The sequence below is a fragment of the Capricornis sumatraensis genome, chromosome 13, assembly GCF_032405125.1.
Source record: "Capricornis sumatraensis isolate serow.1 chromosome 13, serow.2, whole genome shotgun sequence".
Taxonomy (NCBI): Eukaryota; Metazoa; Chordata; class Mammalia; order Artiodactyla; family Bovidae; genus Capricornis; species Capricornis sumatraensis.
In genome coordinates this window covers 67,955,516-67,979,028 of record NC_091081.1, presented here as the reverse complement: position 1 = coordinate 67,979,028, position 23,513 = coordinate 67,955,516, and the positions used below count along the sequence as shown (strand labels likewise).

Sequence of the window (23,513 nt, the reverse complement as noted above, 5' to 3'; positions counted from 1 at the left end):
ATTACCCTAAAACTTCCTGCTTACAGACTTCTTATTTTATGAGACCCTGAATATATTTATTGTTTAAACCACAGTTGGTTGGATATTCATTAAAAAAACACTAAATTATTTAGACATTGCTTCTGATGCTTGGGTTATAGCAGTAAGCCAAACACACAAGCTCTCTAACCTCACAGAACATGTACCAAGTCAGAGAAGACAAACCATAGAAATAAAAGAATAAACATATAATGTGCCTGGTAGCAGTAATCATGATGGAGAATACAAAGCAAGTTAACGGGACAGAGACCGACAAGGGCTAATTTATAAAGTTTACTCATGGAAGCTGTTCTGAGGTGAAATAATTTGAGCAGTCTTGAATGATGTGAAAAAGTGAGCCAGATGAACATCTGGTGATACTCTGTTTCTAACAGCTGAAAGCATCACTAACTTACACGTCCAGTAAGTTTTTAGTCATTATTCAAAACAGAGCTCTGATATCATCGTTTCTGGGAAGTCTTTCAGGACTTTCTACTCACTAAAATAAATTCCTTCTTTTTGCAGGTTGCTGCTGCTGCTACTAAGTCACTTCAGTCGTGTCTGACTCTGTGCAACCCCATAGATGGCAGCCCACCAGGCTCCGTCCGTCCCTGGGATTCTCCAGGCAAGAACACTGAAGTGGGTTGCCATTTCCTTCTCCAATCCATGAAAGTGAAAAGTGAAAGTGAAGTTGCTCAGTCGTGTCTGACTCTTAGCAACCCCATGGACCGCAGCCTACCAGGCTCCTCCATCCATTGGATTTTCCAGGCAAGAGAACTGGAGTGGGCTGCCATTGCCTTCTCCATCTTTTAGGCTACTTCTTTTTTTTAAAATTAATATAAATTTATTTATTTTAATTGGAGGCTAATTACTTTACAATATTGTATTGGTTTTGCCATACAATAACATGAATCTGCCATGGGTGTACACGTGTTCCTCATCCTGAACCCTGCCTTCCTCCCTCCTCGTACCATCCTTCTGGGTCATCCCAGTGCACTAACCCCAAGCATCCAGTATCATGCATCGAACCTGGACTGGCAATTCATTTCATATATGATATTATACATGTTTCAATGCCATTCTCCCAAATCTTCCCACCCTCACCCTCTCTCACAGAGTCCAAAAGAGTGTTCTTTACATCTGTGTCTCTTTTGCTGTCTCGCATACAGGGTTATTGTTACCATCTTTCTAAATTCCATATATATGTGTTAGTATACTGTATTGGTGTTTTTCTTTCTGGCTTACTTCACTCTGTATAATAGGCTCCAGTTTCATCCACCTCATTAGAACTGATTCAATAGAAAGCCCAGAGATAAATCCACACACATATGGACACCTTATCTTTGACAAAGGAGGCAAGAATACACAATGGAGTAAAGACATTCTCTTTAACAAGTGGTGCTGGGAAAACTGGTCAACCACTTGTAAAAGAATGAAACTAGATCACTTTCTAACACCGCGCACAAAAATAAACTCAAAATGGATTAAAGATCTAAATGTAAGACCAGAAACTATAAAACTCCTAGAGGAGAATATAGGCAAAACACTCTCCGACATAAATCACAGCAGGATCCTCTATGATCCACCTCCCAGAATTCTGGAAATAAAAGCAAAAATAAACAAATGGGATCTAATTAAAATTAAAAGCTTCTGCACAACAAAGGAAAATATAAGCAAGGTGAAAAGACAGCCTTCGGAATGGGAGAAAATAATAGCAAATGAAGCAACTGACAAACAACTAATCTCAAAAATATACAAGCAACTTATGCAGCTCAATTCCAGAAAAATAAATGACCCAATCAAAAAATGGGCCAAAGAACTAAATAGACATTTCTCCAAAGAAGACATACGGATGGCTAAATGCTCAACATCACTCATTATCAGAGAAATGCAAGTCAAAACCACAATGAGGTACCACTTCACACCAGTCAGAATGGCTGCGATCCAAAAATCTGCAAGCAATAAATGCTGGAGAGGGTGTGGAGAAAAGGGAACCCTCCTACACTGTTGGTGGGAATGCAAACTAGTACAGCCACTATGGAGAACAGTGTGGAGATTCCTTAAAAAAATGCAAATAGAACTACCTTATGACCCAGCAATCCCACTGCTGGGCATACACACCGAGGAAACCAGAACTGAAAGAGACACATGTACCCCAATGTTCATCACAGCACTGTTGATAATAGCCAGGACATGGAAACAACCTAGATGTCCATCAGCAGATGAATGGATAAGAAAGCTGTGGTACATATACACAATGGAGTATTACTCAGCCGTTAAAAAGAATTCATTTGAATCAGTTCTGATGAGATGGATGAAACTGGAGCCGATTATACAGAGTGAAGTAAGCCAGAAAGAAAAACACCAATACAGTATACTAACACATATATATGGAATTTAGAAAGATGGCAATGATGACCCTGTATGCAAGACAGCAAAGGAGACACAGATGTGTATAACGGACTTTTGGACTCAGAGGGAGAGGGAGAGGGTGGGATGATTTGGGAGAATGGCATTGAAACATGTATACTATCATGTAAGAATAGAATCACCAGTCTATGTCCGACACAGGATACAGCATGCTTGGGGCTGGTGGACAGTGATGACCCAGAGAGATGTTATGGGGAGGGAGGTGGGAGGGGGGTTCATGTTTGGGAACGCATTACACCCGTGGTGGATTCATGTCAATGTATGGCAAAACCAATACAGTATTGTAAAGTAAAATAAAGTAAAAATAAAAATTAAAAAAAAAAAGAACTGATTCAAATGTATTCATTTTAATGGCTGAGTAATACTCCATTGTGTATATGTACCACAGCTTTCTTATCCATTCATCTGCTGATGGACATCTCTAGGTTGCTTCCATGTCCTTGCAGGCTACTTCTATACTTATATGTATTGTTATACTCTTCATGTCTTCTTTCAATTCACTTGTTGAGATAACTTATATAAAGTCACCTTCTTTAGACTGTGAGACCCTGAAAGGCAAAATCAGTCAATACTGTCTTGGCTCCTACCACTACCTGGGAAGCTCCACATACCCATAAATAACTACTGATTTGAATAGAACTTCCATTCTTTGAATGCTCTGCCTATAAATGAGTGGGTCATAGTAAAATTTTGTTAAAAGTGCGGTTATATTTTGTGTTGAAGGAATTTGTTTTGCAAGCTGACTTTGCTGTGTTAGCATGAATGTGTATAAATTAAATGGTTTAACTATGCAGAAAATCTTTGGTTTTCATTTAGCAGAGAAGAATATATAAGATGGTTAAGAAGCAACTCAGTTCCCTACCAGGTATATCTGACTGGTCATATAACGTCCTTGGTCTTTTGAAAAGACTATCAAAAAGGTGATCATAGGCAACTAACCTAAGTTAGGTAATGATTGTCTTCTGAGCATTTCTCCTGCAATGGGAGGAAAATGCTCCTTTTGCTTACTGATCTTGAATGAATCCTCATCTCTAAACCTTCCCCCTTGCACCACTCAATGCACACTCATTTCAGCACCGGGGTAAAGCCTGAGACTGACTCAATATCAAAGAATGAGGTTTAACCATAAAATATGACCTAGCAGTTTTTATATTCTTAACTTCAAAGGTGACTAGAAAGGGCATTGGAAGAAACTTAAAACATCAATGAAGGCTTAAAGAAAAAAATAGAAAAGTTTGATGTCAGGCACTTGTGTGAAAATTTAATAAAGAGAGGATCAGGAGATATTAAGTGTATTTAATCCCAAGTTTTCCCTTAATATCAAAATAGAAGAAAAGACATTTGCTTTTATTTACAGTCTCAAATGGAACCAAATTTCCTTCCTTTGTGTTATGTTAACAGACATTGATATTAGTAACTAATATTCATTAATAAGTTTGTTTTCCATTTAAGCTAATCTCTTACCTCTGAAAATCAGAAATGAACTTTTTTTAAAATTGTAGAAGTATGACAATCTAAATTCATATGCATCAAAAAATTTTTCTGAAGGATGGCTTAGTTAGCTAGTGTATCAATAAATGAAGAATTTGAAGAATCTCAGTTTGAAAATAATTGCTAGATACTTTTTCTTTGAGTATGCATCTAAAATTTCAATTTGCATTTTCCATGTTTCCCAAAGAAGCAGGTACCGCACAGTTCCCATCATAAGCAAAAGTGAGTTTTACAGGGATCTAGACTAAGTTGTTCCATGTCAAATCTTAATAAAATCTTTATAAAAACATGATTGTAACACCAGAAAAGGGTTACTTAACAGCTCTGAAACTAAACTCAAATGAAAACCTCAAATTCCAGAAAAGCTCATCCAGGCACATGCTGGTTTGCTCACAATATCTTGGATCCCACCCTAGGTTAGACTAGATTCAAATTTTCAGGACTTTCTCAGATGGTTCCCTTTTTGTTTAGACAGGTACATCTTCATCATCACCTACCTGCCAAAGTTAGTTAAGCAGCAACCTCACATTGGGTCTAGAGCTACCTAAGTGAGGCCAGGGACAAAGGTGTACCAAGAAGGTGGTGAGCACGGATTATGTGCATCCTGCAAGCTGAGCAGCTGTGGATGAATGGGATGCACAGACTTAAACTGATGGAAAATATGATTGTTCTTCATCATTAAATGAGCTGCTCAGGCCTACAGTTGGGGACACATTTAGGACTTTTGAAAGAGGCAATTTCATACTCATCATACTCATTTTTTACTACTCTTATTTTCTTTTTATTTTTGGTTGAAAGCCTTAGCCTATTCTCTTAACTAGAAGAGTATCTGCCAGCATGAAAGTCAACGGAACTCACGGGAGACAAAAGACATTCTTGGTTTGATTGCTCCTAATAAACTTCAGTGCTCCCAGACCACATAATGTCATAGAATTATTTGTAATGCTTCTTTAAAAGGGTGATAGGGTTCAGAAATGAACTGCACATGGTAAGATGAGCCTCTCAGGGGTTGTCCCTGCAAAAATGAGCTGCAAGGCTTTGGGAGTGGTGGTGGTTTCCGGCCATTAGCATCACTAATCAAGGCCAGCTTTGCATTTATGGGAATCTACACAAATCAGGATCATACATGCTTTGTTCACTCAAGCAATCCTGCCTGGTTTCTTCAAGGTTATGCTGAAACAAAGCTTCACCTCAATTATCTTGGGTTGGAATGCTTCATTACTTTTATATATCCTTGAGAGAGACAGACTGCGTGAAGTAGAGGCATCAGGTCCATGGGTCACAGAATCATACTTAGCGCTTCATGCCCACACAAAACAATCACTGTCGGCTCTCAATTAACCTCGTTACTGGAGGAAGCATTAGTGGAAAAAATACAAGTCCTAGATAACCTACCCAGGTCTTTCTTGCTGCCACAGTTGCAGCTGAGGTGAGAGAGACAGAAATAATGGAAATGTCCAGAAAAGCTTAGGGTGGAGAGGACTCTTTGGGAAACTTTGAGCAGAAGTGATCCATTCAGCTGCCATTCTGTCCTCTTTTCAGGCCCACTGCCTTTATGGCTTGTGTGCTAAAAGTCTCTTCAGTTTCATGTCCAACTCTTTGGAACCCTATGGACTGTAGGCTGCCAGGATCCTATCCTCTGTGCATGGGATTCTCCAGTCAAGAATACCAGAGTGGCTTGCTATGCCCTTCTCCAAGGGATCTTCTCAACCCACGTTGAGATTGAACCTACGTCTCTTATGTCTTCTGCATTGTCAAGAGGGTTCTTTACCACTAGCATGACAAGGGAAGCCCTTTTGCCCTGCACCAAGAAGCAAACCCACTCCAGGGTTCTTCCCAGGGACAGGGGAGCCTGGTGGGCTGCCATCTCTGGGGTTGCACAGAGTCAGACACGACTGAAGCGACTTAGCAGGAGCAGCAGCAGCAGCAGCAAGAAGCAAAAATGACATCGCTTTCCCCTTCAAACTTGTGGTTGGCAAAAGTGTGGAGCTGAGAAAGTTGGAGAAGGCAGCAAAGGAGGTCCTCTGTGAGGCTGGCAGTCATCTGGCAGTCAGAGCCTGGAGGCCCTGGGGACTGACCACCAACTTCTAAGTGGAGTTTCTGCATCTTCCTTCTTCAGAGGCTCAAGCCACGTCGCAGGCTTTCTGGGCACAGGGAGAGTGCTGGGATTTTCCCTTTAGCATTTTGACTGTGTCAACCAACATGATACAAGGTGTTCAATTGCAAATGTTATAACCAGTCATTTGCATTATATAGGCATTCTTACACTACAGATTCCTACAAGTCCTGGGCATCACTGCTATTTCCATCTGTCTGATGTAATGAACCCTTTGGGCTGGTTACCTTCCTCTCAGGCCAGGAGCCACAGGAAGAGAAAAGATGACACCTCTTCAAGTGTTTCCCAGTGACGCTGCTTCAGGAAGGGCTCATATGCTAACAAGGAAGAAAGTCTTAAGTGATGAAACTACTGTGGAATTCCAGATCCTAATGAGCAGCTGGGGGAGATACAGAAGGGCAGGGAACCTCTGAGGTCACAGCAGAGACTAGGGCTCATGTGAAAGGAAAGCTGGGAAGTAGAGAGAAAGACAAGGGAAATACCATGAAACTGTATGCTTATATGGAAAAAAATGGATAAAAATGACTGTTAATGTTTCACTGCTCAGCTGTGTCCAACTCTGCAACCCCATGAACTGCAGTACGCCAGGCTTCCCTGTCCTTCATTGTCTCCTGGAGTTTGCTCGAACTTATGTCCACTGAGTTTAAAATTATATAAAAAATGGTTATAAAGAGTCAAATTCATATCCTCTGAAAATATGACTTTATAATAAAATCAGTGAAATCTAGGAAGAAGGCATTTATCAATCATTTTGTTTTTTGGCCTCAGTGAATTTCTGTGTGTTAGAGTGTGAAATCAGGTAAACAAACACAAAAAATCAAATGACAGTAAGAAACAATGGAAAATGCAAGGCAATTACAGGCCAGGATTCTTCCTTATATTAAAAAGACAGACAGAAAGAGAAAAAGAGAGGGGCAGAAGGAGAGGGAGGCTCCAAGAAGCTCAGGAAAAATAGAATGCTAGTGACTATAAAAAGGAAAGTGGCTCATTTTAACAGGGAAAATTATGACCCAAATATTGACTATAACATATCAGCAGGCAAGAAAAAAATAAGAGTTAAAGAAATCAGTGAAATGACACATCTCTGATTCATTATTTATTCTTTATATTCCTCTGTGAAGTTCATCGACTAGGAAAGTTGCATACATTATGTCATGAAAATCTGATGTTACGACTTTTGGCTCAAAAAGGAGCATAATAAAGGTATTATGATGTTTCCTCTCTCTTTTAAAATACAGAGAAAACAACAAACATAGTAAAACATGGGAGAAAATATTGGATGTACTCAAATCAAACAAACAAGCAAACAAAAAGACTCCCATTCTTTTTACAAATCACAAAGCATGCATGGACTAAATTCAAGGAGGATACTGAAAGTGGACAAATATCTCAAGTCTCAAGCAGGATAAAATGTTTTAGGCTAAAGTAATGTCATAAATGTCTAGAGGGCATATGCAATGAACCTTTGATTAGAGTAGCAAGACACACAACTTAAGCTCATCGAGACACAGTCTGACACCACATAACAGAAGCGGGCAGAACAAGGAGGAAAGGGTAATACTGTATTTCTATTTGCCTTTGTATTGTGTTACTACTGTATTCCTTCTAATCAAGGAGGATCTCCAGAATTAGTGACATGCCTATAGAAATCCCAAGGCAGTAAACTGGAAAAGGGAATGCCTACCCACTCCAGTATTTTTGCCTGGAGAAGTTGGTGGATAGGTCCATGGGGTTGCAAAGAGTCAGACATGACTGAGTGACTAACACTTTCACCTCAAGCAGGTAAAAAGTAACAGAAAACATACAAACTTGGATTTTCTAGATAATCCTTTCAAGTAGAAAGTGTAGGTCTTTATAGTTTATGGCAATGGAAAATTTCTCTTAGATAAGTATTCTCATAGAAGGTATTTGAATTTTATAAGGCAAGTCTAAAGAAGGAAATATTGAATAATATATAAGGTATTTAACTCTGTTATGTTAAGCAACCAGTTTTGAGAGATCTGCTAGATGGCTTTAATCTGAGCATCCATCTAGATTTTCAGAGGGTAAGGATGAATGAGGAGACATACAACCGTATCATACTACTTTCCCTGGCCTGTTGTTAAGAGCTAAGGATTACTTCATTCCAAGAAGACACAACTCAGTATATAGAAAAAGCAATTCAGTAATAGTCTTGGTGCCCACTAACTGGTCCTAGAACAAGTGTATAGAGGCTTCAGCCAGGTATAAATGTCGCAAATATGAGTAAGAGCCATTGGAAGGATTTGAAAAGCATCTTTCTGACTCTGCCTACAAAGGACCTTGGACTTGGTACACGGGTTTCTATTTCTCCACCTGATTTCTATCAGGTGGCCGATGAAAGTTCTGTATTTGAGTTACACAAAATGCTCTTACTTGTTATCACAATTTACAAGTGTTCTCTCATTCTTCTGGCTCTTCACAGGTTAAAATATATAGAATCGCGTGGTGCCCTGGCCCTCTATGTAGAGATGAAGGGCGATTAACAGACCAGTGAAGGAAGTTAAGCTAGGGAGGGAATCTAACTGAAAACAATGGAAATCAATGAAGCCAGAGTAGAATCAAACATTAAGCAGCATTTACTTAAGTGATATGAGTTAATGGCACCACTGAGTAAGTGAAGAAGTATGAGCTATTACTGACTTCCTCTCCCAAGTTCAAAAATACAAGAATGATCACAGAGCCATACATTTTAAGTCTGGGCTGCTTAAGAAACTGTTACAGGTTGAATTGTATCCCCCTAAAATTCCTATGTTGAAGTCCTAACTCTCAGTATCTTGAAACGTGACTGTATTCAGAGGCAACGTCTTTAACGAGGCAAGTGAGATTAAATGATATCATTGAGGTCCAGTATGACTGTGTCCTTCTAAGAAGGGGAGATTGGGACAGGGATACACAGAGGAAAAAGCATGTGAAGATACAGGCAAAGGAGGCCATTTGCAAGCCAAGGAGAGAGACCTCCGAAAAAATCAACCCTGCGGACACCTGGATATCAGACTAGCAGCCTCTAGAAATGGGAAAAACTAAATTTCTGTTGTTTAAGCCACTCAGTCTGTGGTGCTATGCTATGGCAGCCCCAGTGCAGAAGCCTATAACTAGCCCTGTTTTCCCTCTGAGAAGTCTAATATAAGACCCATTTCTTTTGTGGTTAAATGCAATTTACATCATACTCACAACCCCAACAGGAAAGGCCAATACAGCCAGCATCCAGTCCCGGAGAGAGATGAGCTTCTTGAGCTGTCTTTCCTGTTCTTGGTTCCCACTTCCTCTAGTCAGAAGACTGGAAAGATCGGTCAGCACACAGATGCCAAAAAAGACAGCTTGGATAACCTGGAGGGAGACAGTGATTGGTAGTAAGTCAATAAGATCGAAAGAGACCCAACCTGGAGAAGAGCAAACCAGTTATACCTCTGCAACATGACATAGGGTAAGAGGATGAGATGCACATTTAAAGACCTGGCCCTGAAAAAAGAGAAAGGCTCGGATATTTACAACTTGCTATCATAGGTGAGAAAATCCACCTTAAAACACTACTTCCATTTTTGCTAAGGACAAATGCAAAACATACGCGAGCAGAAACTGTTCTCAAAATGACATATCCCTTATTTTACAACATCACATCTGTGGTTTAGTAATATTGACTAGTGCAATTTAACAAACATCTAAAAAGTGCAAAGAAAAAGATAAAGAAAAAGATCAATAATAAATGAGACAATTAAGTCTGAATGTGAAAAAACCTTCCCATGATTTAATCTCATAGGGTCAAAATTTTTTCTACCAAAGGAAGTGGTAGAAAGCTTCTAGTCCTTGAGTCACAGAGAAATCAACTGAATGCAATCATCAAGACTGAAACACAGCAATTTTCTGTTTTCAAACTTGAACTAAATGACCTCCGTTTGAAGTTTTCAATCTTTATGAAATAAGATCTTTCCGAAGTAAGGTAAACTTACTCACCCATTTTCCCCCAAAATGTACAACAACTTGTACATTCCAAAATCAATTACAAATTGAATTACTTACATAGCCATGTTTACTTGGACCATCACAGAGACCACTGAAATGCTAGAGCCCAGATACTCGTGAAATTCCTAAAGTGAGGGTAAAACTGTTGGTGATCCAGAGCTACAAGTGAAGGCAAGCAGAATACTGTAACATAACTTGGCAGATGGTAATTCTAATTATGCAAAGGGAAGAAAGCATATTCCATGGGCTCAAAGTCATACCCATTTAGCACCAAGAACAGATTCAGGGGAATTTTTCTAGTTCCATTTACAAGAAATAATTTACTGATGATGTATTTGTACAAGATACAATTTTGTTCATTATGGTTAGAAAACATAACAAAATAATTTTCTTAGTGGATTATCATCTTGGCAGTTGAACGAATCTGTGAAAGTTCTGTTCCTCATTGAGGCACAGGACAAAGCGGGGAGAAGGACCCTCAAAATTACTTGGTTCTATCTCTTGGAAAAGCACAGACACACTCAGTTTTGTTAACCATTCTGGTTAAATTTTTATCTAAGCCACTTGAAAAATTCCCAGATATGAAGATTCCATCACCAGGTAATACACCAGGCTCTTTTGAAATCAGCAAACCCTATTGTTATTAGTCATTCTTATCCAGAATAATATTCTATTCTTCATAACTTAGCCTACTTTTGCCTTCAATGACTTAAGATTCTTGCTTTTTTACAACCAGAAAAACCAGAGTGGGAGAAGCTAAGACTGCCACATTGAGCATGGCACAATTAAAAGTGTTGGCAAGAATCATGCTATGATGACCAGAAATAACTTAAATGACTCAGGGAATAATCTGCCACTTGGGAAAATTTTCCATCATACATCTTAATGACTTTAGATGTTAGACCTTTATGTCAACCCTAATGGGGTTTGAGAAATTGGGGAATAATACTGGAGAAGAATAATCTCTATTACAATCTGGTAATGAACATATTAAAAAGCGTCCTCCCTTCTCAATAATCAGAGAAATGCAAATTTAGATCACAATGAGATAGCATTTTTCTCATCCATCTAACTATTGACTACTGTAATTTAATTCTGACAGTACCAAGGGTTATATGGATGGAGAATAACCAGAATTCTTATGGTAGGAATGAAAATTGGGGAAACCACTTTGAAGAAAAACTGTTAGTGGCTAGTGATCTAAAAATTCATTTACTCTTTTATCTAGTGACTTCACTATGAAGTCACATCTACAAGAAAGTTAATTTCAGCATTCACTGCTTCAATAAATGAATACAATCAAAAATGGGAAGGGAGGTGGGAGGGGGGTTCATGTTTGGGAACACATGTAAGAATTAAAGATTTTAAAATTAAAAAAAAAAAGAAAAAAAAAGAAATACAATAAAAAAATAAAATCTCTTAATAGTGGACTAGATAAATCATGCTATAGTCATACAATGGAATTTTAAGCACACATCAATTTTTCAGTCTCACAACAAAATATTAAACAAACAAAAAAGGAAACAAAAAATGCTGCATATTGATACCATTAAAACAAATGTCAAAAAATGTAAAGATAAATTCAAAGATGCATGCATATGAGGTAAAATGGAATTAATAACACTAAAATTAAGTACCTCTACGAGGAGGATGAGATTGAAGGAAGGACAGAAGGGCTGCAACTATATCAGTATTTTATTTCTTAAGTTGATTATTGGGTATATGGAAGTTTATTATAGTCTTCTCTATATATTTCATTATTATGAAACATTTCCAAATAACTTTAAAAAGAGTGGTTTTCTTACTTTTGGAATATAGTTAACTAGCTTCTTTCAATTCCCTTCCTTCCAAATCAGTTTCCTCTAGTTTTAAAGATCAGCTAATAGTAGCAGAATTTAGTGAGCTCCAACTCAAGTGAATTAGGTGAATTTTAAAATTCCATGGTCAAGTAACAGGTACCATATTTGTCTCCTACCATAAACTAGACATTTGTACTAAATATAGAAATCAATTTTTCATATATTTGGCTTTTCCCCTCTGTAATCAGCCAGAGAAACCTGTTTTCTAAAGGGCTCACATGATGAGATCAGGCCCACTGTGGATAATTCTCCTTGGCCATATAAAGTAATATAATTAAAGGAGTGATCACACTCACAGGATCATCCAAAACCCAGTGGGAGGAGATTATGTAAATATGAGTATCACTGAGGGTCATTTGAGAATTCTACCCCCCATAAACACATTCTCAAGAGCCCAATTAGGATATACAGGTATTCAAGTTCTTACCAAACAGAGAAGCCTTATAGACTACAACAGGCATTCAGTAGAGACCGAAGACACTTAATACTTAAACAGCAGTGCTAAGATGGCCCTGGAATAAAGGTGACTTTAGATCTAATCCAACAATATTTAAAAACAAGCCTCAAAGAAAAAACAATCAGGCTGATCTATGAATAACTAAAATACTTGCAAATATAAAATTCTATACTCCTTAAAGGAGGAGAACAAAATCCAAACATTTAACAATATCCAACATCCAATCAAAGATTACTAGACATGCCGAGAAACAGAAAGTCCTTTAACCAGGAGAAAATGAATTAAATAAAAATAGGTATAGAAATGACAGAAATATTGGAATTAGAATACAAGAACATTAAACAACTAAATTAAACTAAGAAGTTAAATGAAAACAATGAGAGGGAAAAAATTTAAAGAATCAAACTGTATATTAAAAGTGAAGAAGATATTACCTGAAATTAAAAAGTCACTGCATGAGAATAATAGATGAGCCACTACAGAAGAGAAGGTTTAAAACTGAATACACAGCAAAAATAAACTATCCAAAATGAATCAAAGAAAGAAAAATAAGACTGTAAAAATTAACAGTACCAAAGACTCTTGAGAGTCCCTTGGACTGCAAGGAGATCCAACTAGTCCATCCTAAAGGAGATCAGTCCTGGGTGTTCATTGGAAGGACTGATGCTGAAGCTGAAACTCCAATACTTTGGCCACCTGATGCGAAGAGCTGACTCATTTGAAAAGACCCTGATGCTGGAAGGGATTGGGGGCAGGAGGAGAAGGGGACGACAGAGGATGAGATGGTTGGATGGCATTACCGACTCAATGGACATGGTTCGGGTGAACTCTAGGAGTTGCTGACAGACAGGGAGGCCTGGCATGCTGCGGTTCATGGGGTCACAAAGAGTCGGACACAACTTAGCAACTGAACTGAACTGAACAGTGAACTGTGAGAAAATATCAAGCAATCTAATATACATGTATTAGAGCCCTGAAGAAGCAAAAGGTGATATAGAAAGAATATGTGAAGAAATAATGGCTGATGTTTTTCCTAATTTATTGAAAACTATAAACCCACATGTACAAGAACCTAAAAAATGGAGCACGTACAAAGAAAACTACGTAAGCATAGTGCAATAAAATGCTGAAACTCTGTGAAAAAGAGGAAGCCTCAACAGTCACTGCAGAAAATGGCATCGTGTACAGAAAAATGAAGATTAAAAGTATCTCAGACTTCTAAAACAAAACAAGCCAGAAAACAGTAAAATGACATTTTTAAAGTTCTTAAAGGGGAAAAACCGTCAAAGGTGAAAGACTTTTTCAGACAAATAGACAAATAGTGGCAACAGACTTTCACTAAAAGAAATGTAAAAGGAATTGAGAATATGATACCAAATATAACTTCAAGTTTAAACTAAACAATGACAATTGCTAAAATAGTAAATATGTGGATAAACATAAAAAATTTATCTTCTGTTTTATTTTTAAAGATAAATGACTACTTAAGGCAAAAATATAACAATATATTGTGAGGTTTTAAACATATTTGGAAATAAAATTATGACAATCATAGCAGGAAAGATAAGGGAGGAATGGAAGGCATACTGCTGTTGAATTCTTAGTTACATATAAAGTGGTATAATATTATTTGGCAGAACAGTGACAAGTTAAAGATGCATATTATAAACCCTAGAGCAACCTTCTCTTGGAGAAGGAAATGGCAACCCACTCCAGTGTTCTTGCCTGGAGAATCCCAGGGATGGGGAATCCCGGTGGGCTGCCGTCCATGGGGTCGCACAGAGTCGGACACGACTGAAGAGACTTAGCAGCAGCAGCAGAGCAACCTCTCAAAGAACAAAATGGAGATCTTTAGCTGGTGTATTGGTTTCCTGTGCTGACAAATAACCACAAACTTAGCAGCTTAACACACAAATTATTAGGTACAGTTCTTTAGGTCAGAAGTCCAGGTAAGTTAGTCTGGCTTCTATGCTCAGGGTACCACAATAGCAAACTTACAGTGTTGACCAAGTTGGGCTCTTATTTGGAGGCTCAGGAAAAGGATCTACTTTCAAGCCTTGAGCTTTAGCTTTTTTACACTGTAACTTTCAAGCCTTGAGCTTTAGCTTTTTTACACTGTAACTTTCAAGCCTTGAGCTTTAGCTTTTTTACACTGTAAAACCGAAGCTCACATTCTCTGCCAGCCAGAGTCACTCTCAGCTCCTTGTATCTGCTCTCCAATCCATGTACGATGGCTACCTCCATACTCAAATCCAGAATATCAATTACTCTTTATGCTTTAGATCTTCTTAAATCTCTCTTCTGTATTCCTCTTCTGGCCTGAAAAAGCTTTCTAATTTTAAGGGCTCATGTAATAATAAGATCAGGCCCACATGGATAGTATTCTTTCTTAAGGTCAACTATTTGTATATCAGTGTAATCAGAGGAGTTGCAGCTCATTCATTCACAGGTTCCCAGGATTAGAGTGGGACATCTTTGGGGGCCAATTTAGAAATTCTATCTACTGTAAATAATAAACAAATACTGGAAATAAAATGGAATAGTAACAATATCCAAGTAATCTAAAAGAAGTCAGAAATTGGGGAAAAGAAACAAAGAACAGATGACACAGAGAAAAAAAAAGTAAGACAGCAGACTTTAATCCAACAATGCCTATAATTACATTAAATACAAATGGTTTAAAGTTTCCAATTAAAAAGCAGAGATTGACAGATTGAATTTAAAAAACAAAGAGCACTTCAAGTATAAAGATGTGGATTTGTTAAAAGTAAATGGATATGAACACTAATCATAAGAAAGATGGAATAGCTATATTAATATCAAAAGAAGGTTTCAGTATAAGTGATATTACCAAAAATAAATCATGATAAAGGCATCACTTCACTAAGAAGACATAATGATCTTAAATGTGTACTACCATAGTTGAGCTTCAAAATGGAGGGAGCAAAAACTGATTTAACAAAGGTTTAAATTTCTCAATAAGCTTTTTTAAAATAAATAAATGATTCACTTGTTCTTGGATAACAGATGTTTTTATGAAAATTTAAAGTGCAAATGAAAGCAGAGAAATAGAATCTCATATTCCAGAAGAGAAAAACAAAAGTTCTGCAAATATAAACATTTTGCCCAATTTAGAAGATTAATGGTATTATGAAATCTTATACATCTCTACAGCTGACTCCTCTTCTTAACCACTGGTGTTGCCTAACATAGCAGTCCCCTCACCACTACCTGGTGGCCATCCCGTCACTGTCTGGAGGTCTCTCCAGTGGCTCTCCCCAGCTTATGACCACAATACGGCTGCCATGCCTTAACTGCTGTGGAAAACCTCCCCAAAGAATGTGGAAATCAAAGAGAGGAGAGACCACATAACAATTTTCTCCCAATTTCCAATCAGGAGACACAGAGGGATGTTGGGTATTGCTATCTTTCTTTTAACTCACACTGGCTAATACTCAGAAGATTATACCTAAAAATTATGGAACAGTCCATCATTTCCTGCAGAGAAGCAAGGATTGACTTTTGGTTATTTGTTCATTTAAGAAGCAGTTAGTCAATATTGTTAAACCATTTATATTTCTGCTACTTTGTTAAAATCTGACTTGCGTTGACAGCTAACAAATCACATTAGAAACATTTCACTCTGCTACCTATATGTATCATGCTGTCCACAGCAACTTAAAATTCATGAAGTTAAGAATGTAAAAGTCACATGAAGATGCACAAGTGAATCTTAAGTAGGATTCCATTGAAGCGTTATTCAGCTCCAGCCATTCTGCAGAGCTGGCATTTTCAAACCATCAGCTCAGCATGACATATATATACACCATCTGGCTTTGAGTTCTTAGCAGGCTGCTTGATCTTATTATTTTGTATCACGTGTAGAAATGAAGTGGTCAAATGTATCTTATCTCTCTAAAAAATATAAATAGAAATCTATCAGAATGGGGAAAAAAAAATCCCAGGATATTTTGCAGTCATTCCAGCATTTATTCCTCTAGAATGTTCTCTACTGTTTAATTCATTCTGCATCTTCCATCCAGCTCCTCAACTCTCCCTGGCAGAAAATCACAACTTATTTACTGAGTCATTTTATGTTTAGGATTCACTTCCACAAGTGTGGAAATGTACCCAAATTCCATTCATGTCTTCATCTTTCTTGACATGAGTATCTTTATTAAATTAACATTATTTTCCCTTTTCTCTGGAATGCACTAATCTATTACAATTCTGTTTGTACTAGAGGGTAAATTCGTTAAGACTTCTAACATTTATTCTCAAACATATAGGACATAGTTTATCGAGAATGGATTTTATTTCATTTCACTAGGTCAACTTCAATATCCCCAATTACATGTAATTGCACCAAAGCTATAGTCTCTATATCAGGTTATGTCATTACTTCAGTTGCTAATTTTTACATTTCTGAATAATTGGCCAAACTCAGGCAAGAACCAAGGATGCACCAATATAGGAAAAGTAGTATAAGGAAGAAATGGAATCATTATTTGTATGAACTTTAAGACCAGTAAAGCTGTCTTGACCTTTGGGAATAAGATTCCTTATAAATCAACGTACTGCATTTTGTTCATATTTTACTTTCATAAGATTAATGCAAAGAGCACCATAATGCTTGTTTTGAATATTTTGCTTATTTTAAAGTTAGTTTTTAGACACAGCAGACAGAGGAAACAAGAAGATGGAACTCTGAGGGGTGGCAATGAAATTGGAGTGATGTGGATCATGGAATGAAGGAAAACTGTGGAGAGAACAGATGGAATGAAGGCAGTGAGATTTATAGGTGTCATAAGGGAAGGCCTGGAGGAGTCCTCTATATGAGGACAAGAGCATTAATTAAAGGGGAGATGATAAAGAAGAAGTGAAAAATCTATCTAAGCTCTTCAGTAATCAGAGAATAACATTATGTAAACTCTAGTAAACCAGGAAAGAATGGAATAGATAGACAGACAGATGGAATATGCCCATATAACATACACGGTACGTGTTGTGTTTGTGTAATTTCTCCTGTGCAGGAGGGTGAATAACACATTTGGAGAAATGGTGTGAGCTGAAGGCCTTTCAGTTTCTCATGCATCATGCGGCACTGTATAGTGAATAGTGAAAGTCACTCAGTCATGTCCGACTCTTTGCGACACCATGGACTGTAGAGTCCATGGAATTCTCCAGGCCAGAATACTGGAGTGGGTAGACTTTCCCTTCTCCGGGGGATCTTCCTAACCCAGGAATCGAACCCAGGTCTCCTGCATTGCAAGCAGATTCTTTACCAGCTGAGCCACAGGGGAAACCCAAGAATACTGGAGCGGGTAGCCTCTCCTTTCTCCAGGGGATCTTTCTGACCAAGCAATCGAACTGGGGTCTCCTGCATTGAGCTATCAGGGAAGCTGTGGCACTGCATAGCATAAACAGTTATTTTGTTTTCAGTTCATAAAACTTTCAATGTAGTTCTTGCTCAAAACAAATCCATGGCAATAAATGTATTCAATGAAGAGTGAATCTGAAGGAGTGAAATACCATGTTGAAAGAATACAAGAGCTACAAAATAGCAGTACCATAAAACACAATCTTCTAAGGGACTCCCCCTTCATTCCACACATGCCTTACTTTTTAATAGTGCATAACTCCTTCTTATTATCAAGATCAAGAGTGAATGCCAACAGTAGTTTGGCACCAAGGAACAGTGACTCTGTATGAAATCAGATGAGTGAATTCGGCAAGAATTTCTTCACGCGTGCTTCCAGTGCCTTCCTTGCTGGAGACATCTGAACATCTCTGGCAATTCTACAGAATGGAGCCCATCAGTTACATGGAAGCCATCATTAGTTACATGTTTGAATGCTACTCTGTAGAGAAACCAATGCATTAAAAGGTACCACAAGCTCTTTCTGCCTCCTTCATCCTCTGAGACTATTTCCATCAGACGTACTGCCTGGTGAATCTTCCGCCACTGCCCTTGGAGAGAGTTAGCCTGAACAAGCCAAAATGGTTCTCTCACTCTAATGACTGTAAGTCTTATTTTTCTAAATCTTCCATTAAAGTGATGTGCTTCAAACCCAAGTATTTTCAAGGAATCTTCACCACAAACATTTTTGACGAGATGGACTCATTACATCATCAAGCCCGTGGTTTTCAGAATGTGATTTAGAGTCTTTGCCCATGTACACAGACATTTACCTCATACTGCTCTATCTCATTACTGAAAATCGATGAAATCAGCTGTAAGTCACCACTGGCAAGCAATCTATTCAGATAGAAAGAAAAATAAGCTTTTCAGTCAGAAATAATACACTTAGATAAGCTGCTTTGGAAAGGAAATCTTGTCCACAAAATTTGTTTACAAACATCACAGAATTGTTTTCAATAAGTAGCAAGGAGAGCAGTCATCTAAAGAAAGCATTGCATGCGCTGCACAAATAATGGGTGCAATCATTCCATATTCCAGCAACATCCTGATAAGAGCACTGCAGGGTTCTTTCTGGGGATCCCATTCTAATCCACAAATAACGACAGAAAATTCCCCTTGGGTATTTCCTGTGCTCCACTGACATTAGAAGCTACCCCAAACTTTTTACAAGCCTAAAGATTTTTTTCAACTATTAATATTAGCATGAATAATTTTAATGCTGAATTAAATACACTATTGATTCATTTAACAAATATTTATTGATTACTACATACAAAACAGTAAACTACTAATGCAGCAACACAGACTATTAAATGATTGCATGCTGTGAGCAAATGTGAATGTACCTAGAAGTGTCTAGGCTCTAACTTAGGGGCATCTGCATTTACTAAATGCACAGGAACAGTGGTGAACAATTATTTAAAGAAAAAAGATGTTGTATCTTTAATAACACAAATTTGTTTCAAAATGCATTAACTTTCTAACACTATAAAATTGGCTTTATCCAACTAAATGTTTACTTGTGCAGTAAAATATTATTAAGTGCCAAACATAATCATTAGTTAAAGAACTAGATAATTTTGAAATCTAAATAAAAGGAACTGAATTAAGATCAAACCAGATCCTAAGTTATGACATGAAAGTGTTAGCTATTCAGTCATGTCCAACTCTTTGTGACCCCATGGACTGTAGCCAGCCAGGTTGCTCTCTCCATGGATATTTTCCAGGCAGGAATACTGGAGAAGGTTGCCATTCCCTTCTCCACAGGATCTTCCTGACCCAGAGGTTAAACCCAGGTCTCCTGCATTGCAGGCAGATTCTTTACTGTCTGAGCCACAAGTGATGACATAAAATCAGATAATCATACATAACATATGCACAATCTATATATAAGAAGCTAAACTATATGCATTAAAAGCACATACATCTGCAGGTAACATTGTATTAATTAAGCCCATTAGAAAAACATGGTCTCCGTCCATAGATGTTTCTGCTTTAAATACTTAGCAATCTATTGATTTTGGTCTAACACTGAGTCTACACAAAGACTATGTCTGCATAATTGTAGATAAATACTTGGCAGGAAACGGAATGGTTAAAATACTTACGAAACTGGTTCGCTGTGTCAAGATGCTGACTTCTGCCTTCAGAAATAGGGTCTTCCTAGACAAAAGCTTCTAGATGGGCTCTGAAAGGTCTTACTCCCTATCAGATAGCATTTTCCAATTTAAACCCAAACTGGCCACTATTCTACCACATTAATTTACTATTTCACTTTAAAGTTAACTGCTGCAAAGTGTAAATGAACCATTCTTTTCACTTCTATTCTCTACTAGTTCATCTATGACTTCATAACATTTTACCTCTTTGTTAAGAGTATTAGAAAATCCCTGGGTCCTTATAGCTTGAGATAGTATGAAGCTAGTGCTGGAAGGGTCCTACCAGTAATCAACTTAAGTGACAATGTAAAATCTCATAAAAAATGAAAGGTCCCCGAGACATTTTAAAATTCATTAATGATACAGAAAACTCTGACAATACCAAGTGAGGAAGATGGTGTGGAACAATGCTAAAGGGAGTATATTTTGGTCCAGTCACTTTTGAAATAATGGCATTATCTAGTAAAGCTGAGGATGCATACACATATTAGTGGTCTTATGCGTGTCTCCTGGGACCTAAAGTGTGTAATGTGAAACAAGAGTGTTGTTTTAGGTATATGCTTCTGTCCTTTAGACGAGTATGAAATTTTTAAGAAGTCAGAAATGGTACTGTAATTTATTACATTAAGAAATTAAGAAGTACCTTACAGTTCTCAATTACTCAGGTAACAAATTAAATACAACCATTACTTTCTTCACAAAGTTATCACCTTAAGTTTCTATTAGGAAACAAAATATGCTTATGCTTAAAAATAGAGTTGACCCTTGAACAACACAGGTTTGAACTGCATGGTTCCACTTATACATGGATTTTTTTTTCAATAGTAAATACCACGCTACTACATGATCTGTGGTTGGGTGTGTACACAGATGAGGAACCTCAGATACGAAAGGCCAACTATAAAATTATACACAGGTTTTTCTCCTGCATGAGGGTCTCTAACTCCCACCTATTCAAGGGCCAACAGTAACTTAATGGACATAATTCTGAGTTATAGCTAAACTGGAACATGATTTTCTTGTACTTAAAACCTGGTGATAGAGCAACTTCTCACCAGCTATCTGTTTTACACACAGCAGTGTACATATGTTGATACTACTTTCTCCATTCGTCCCACTTTCTCCTTCCCCCATTGTGTCTGCAAGTTCATACTCCGTATCTGCATCTCCGTTCCTTCCTTGCAAATAGGTTCATCAATTCCATTTTTCTAGATTCCATATATATGCGCTAATATACGATACCTGCGTTCCTCTTTCTGACTTCCTTCACTCTGTATAACAGCCTCTAGGTTCATCCACCTCATGAGAACTGATTCAATGCTATGTAACACAGGGAGCACAGCCTGGTGCTCTGTGATGACCTAGAGGAGTGGGATGGGGGCAGACGAGGGACTCAAGAGAGAACTGATGTATGTATAATTATGGCTGAACTGCACTGTTGTACAGTAGAAACCAACACAACATTGTAAAGCAATTTTCCTCCAATCAAAGAATAAATAATAATAATAAATAAATAAACCAAGACTTTAGATCATGCATAGAAAAGAAGTAAAAAAACTGGTGACATTTAGAACACCTGATGTGGAAGTTTATGCTAGGTTTTAGATTTCATTGATTTTTTTTAAAGCAGGGTACGTTTAATACAAAGATTGATTAGGTTATCATAGGAGAGTAAGTATTACATGTAAAGAGGATGCTAGATGGTGCCCTGGGGCTCAGGGAGAGCAGCCAAGGAAAGAAGAACTTGGAAGAAGCCCCCTACCCAAGGATGGGCTTCAGACCTCACAAAAGACACTGTGTTGGCGGTCAGGGAGATGATGGAGGTACAGGTGAGCCTCTGCCAATGGGCAGGTGCACAGAAGGAGCTGAGCGACCACTGTGGGCAGGAGACCTGGAGCAGGTGGTGGGTGCCCAGGTTGGGAGGTAGGGGCTGCAGGGACTGCACACCCCCTACCTGTAGCTGGGGCTGAGCAACACTAAATGTTCTTCTACCCACACAGCTGACCACTGGGACAGCAGCTGGAACCAGTAAGTGACGCCCCATCCTTCTGCAATATCCCTTCAGTGTCCTTTACTGAGAAAGCTCAACATCATCTTCAATGTAAAGGAGAAATGCTTAAAAGGTTATGGAAGAGCAGGTGTTACAGGGTGAATTTGAAGCTGAGAGACAACAGCTATCTCGTTTAACTCACCATGACTTAACTGATATTTTAAGAGCACTGCTGACAATACTGTAATTATTCTAACGAAATGCTAAGAAAGAGGGAAGGACATTTGCTTTTAGTTATTCAGACAGACAGTCTGACCTGTCTCTTGACTTTGGGTCATTTAATTATTTTATGCCACCTTCTACAGATAGTATATCAGGAAAAGATGATGGAGATTTTATCATAACATTTTAAACATGATGCAACATTCAAAGTGGTCAAATTTGTTGCTACTTCATGGTTGCTGTTGTTTAGTCACTCAGCCATGTCTGACTCTTTGCACCCCATGGACTGTAGCCAACCAGGCTCCTCTGTCCACAGGACTTCCCAGGCAAGAATACTAGAGTGGGTTGTCATTTCCTTCTCCGGGGCATCTTCCTGACCCAGGAATCAAATCCTCATCTCCTGCATTTGCAGGCAGATTCTTTACCACTGAGCCACCAGGGAAGCCCAGTTTGTGGTACTTGTGATAGATAGATAAGGCTGAAGTGAAAGACCTAAACTAAAATTTGCATGCGTATTGAAAATTAACTAATCTTTATCACACCTTTCCTGTTCGTATCTGAATTGTTTATAACAGAAAGAACAAAACAACCAAATGTGCACAAAGCAGACTCAACCATGGATAAACAGAGGTATAAAAGAATAATATGCAGCAGTGAAAATAAAATACCTAGTTATATAAATTAATACAGGTGATCACACAAGTGTAACACTGAACAATAAAAGCAAGTCTTAGAAGACCAAAAGAGTATCACACCATTGAAATAAAGTTCTAAAAGAAAGGGAAAAAAAAACCCACAATATCAGTCCAGGGACACACATGTGGTAAAATCATAAGGAAAAGCAAGACAATAATAACAATAAAATGCTACCTAGAGCCAAGTTAGAGTCTCCTTCTCTCTACCCCAGTATGCATTTTAGGTTATCTTTTGTTTTTTCCCCCTGGATTCAAGTGTAATAAAATCATCATTAGTGCTGCTATTTTATAAATGCCTGACTCTCTTGCAGGCACATGGGGGCAGAGTATGGTTTTTGTTCGATATTGTATCTCTAGAGATTGGCACATCTGGGCTGTGATATTAACACATACCTACATTATAGAATTAATGACATCTAATTACAGAATTAATGACAGTGGCAAAGACAGCTGAGTAGAGAAGGAGGGCTGGTAGAAGGATGGCCAGGAGATGCAGAGGGCCCTGCTACGAAGGTGACTGCACGGCTATATTTCAACTGATCTGCACTGCTGTAGTGCTATGCAACCCTTCACAAGCTGATAAGGGTAAAGCAGAGAAGCAAGGACTTTAGGACATATCATGCTAACAGATGCACAAAATAAACTGACATAAAGCATTAAGCCACCATAGTTT

The 23,513-nt window shown here is 38.0% G+C and overlaps 1 protein-coding gene across 7 annotated transcripts in view; it reads right to left on the bottom strand.

The window, feature by feature from the left end:
- AIG1 (androgen induced 1) overlaps window positions 1-23,513 on the bottom strand; it is a 260,489-nt gene that overhangs the window by 172,548 nt on the left and 64,428 nt on the right. For all 7 annotated transcript variants that reach the window (XM_068984916.1, XM_068984915.1, XM_068984920.1 and 4 more), the window contains exon 2: window positions 9,248-9,403. In XM_068984916.1, the coding sequence (XP_068841017.1) occupies window positions 9,248-9,403 (156 nt within the window). The remainder of the gene's footprint in view (window positions 1-9,247; window positions 9,404-23,513) is intronic.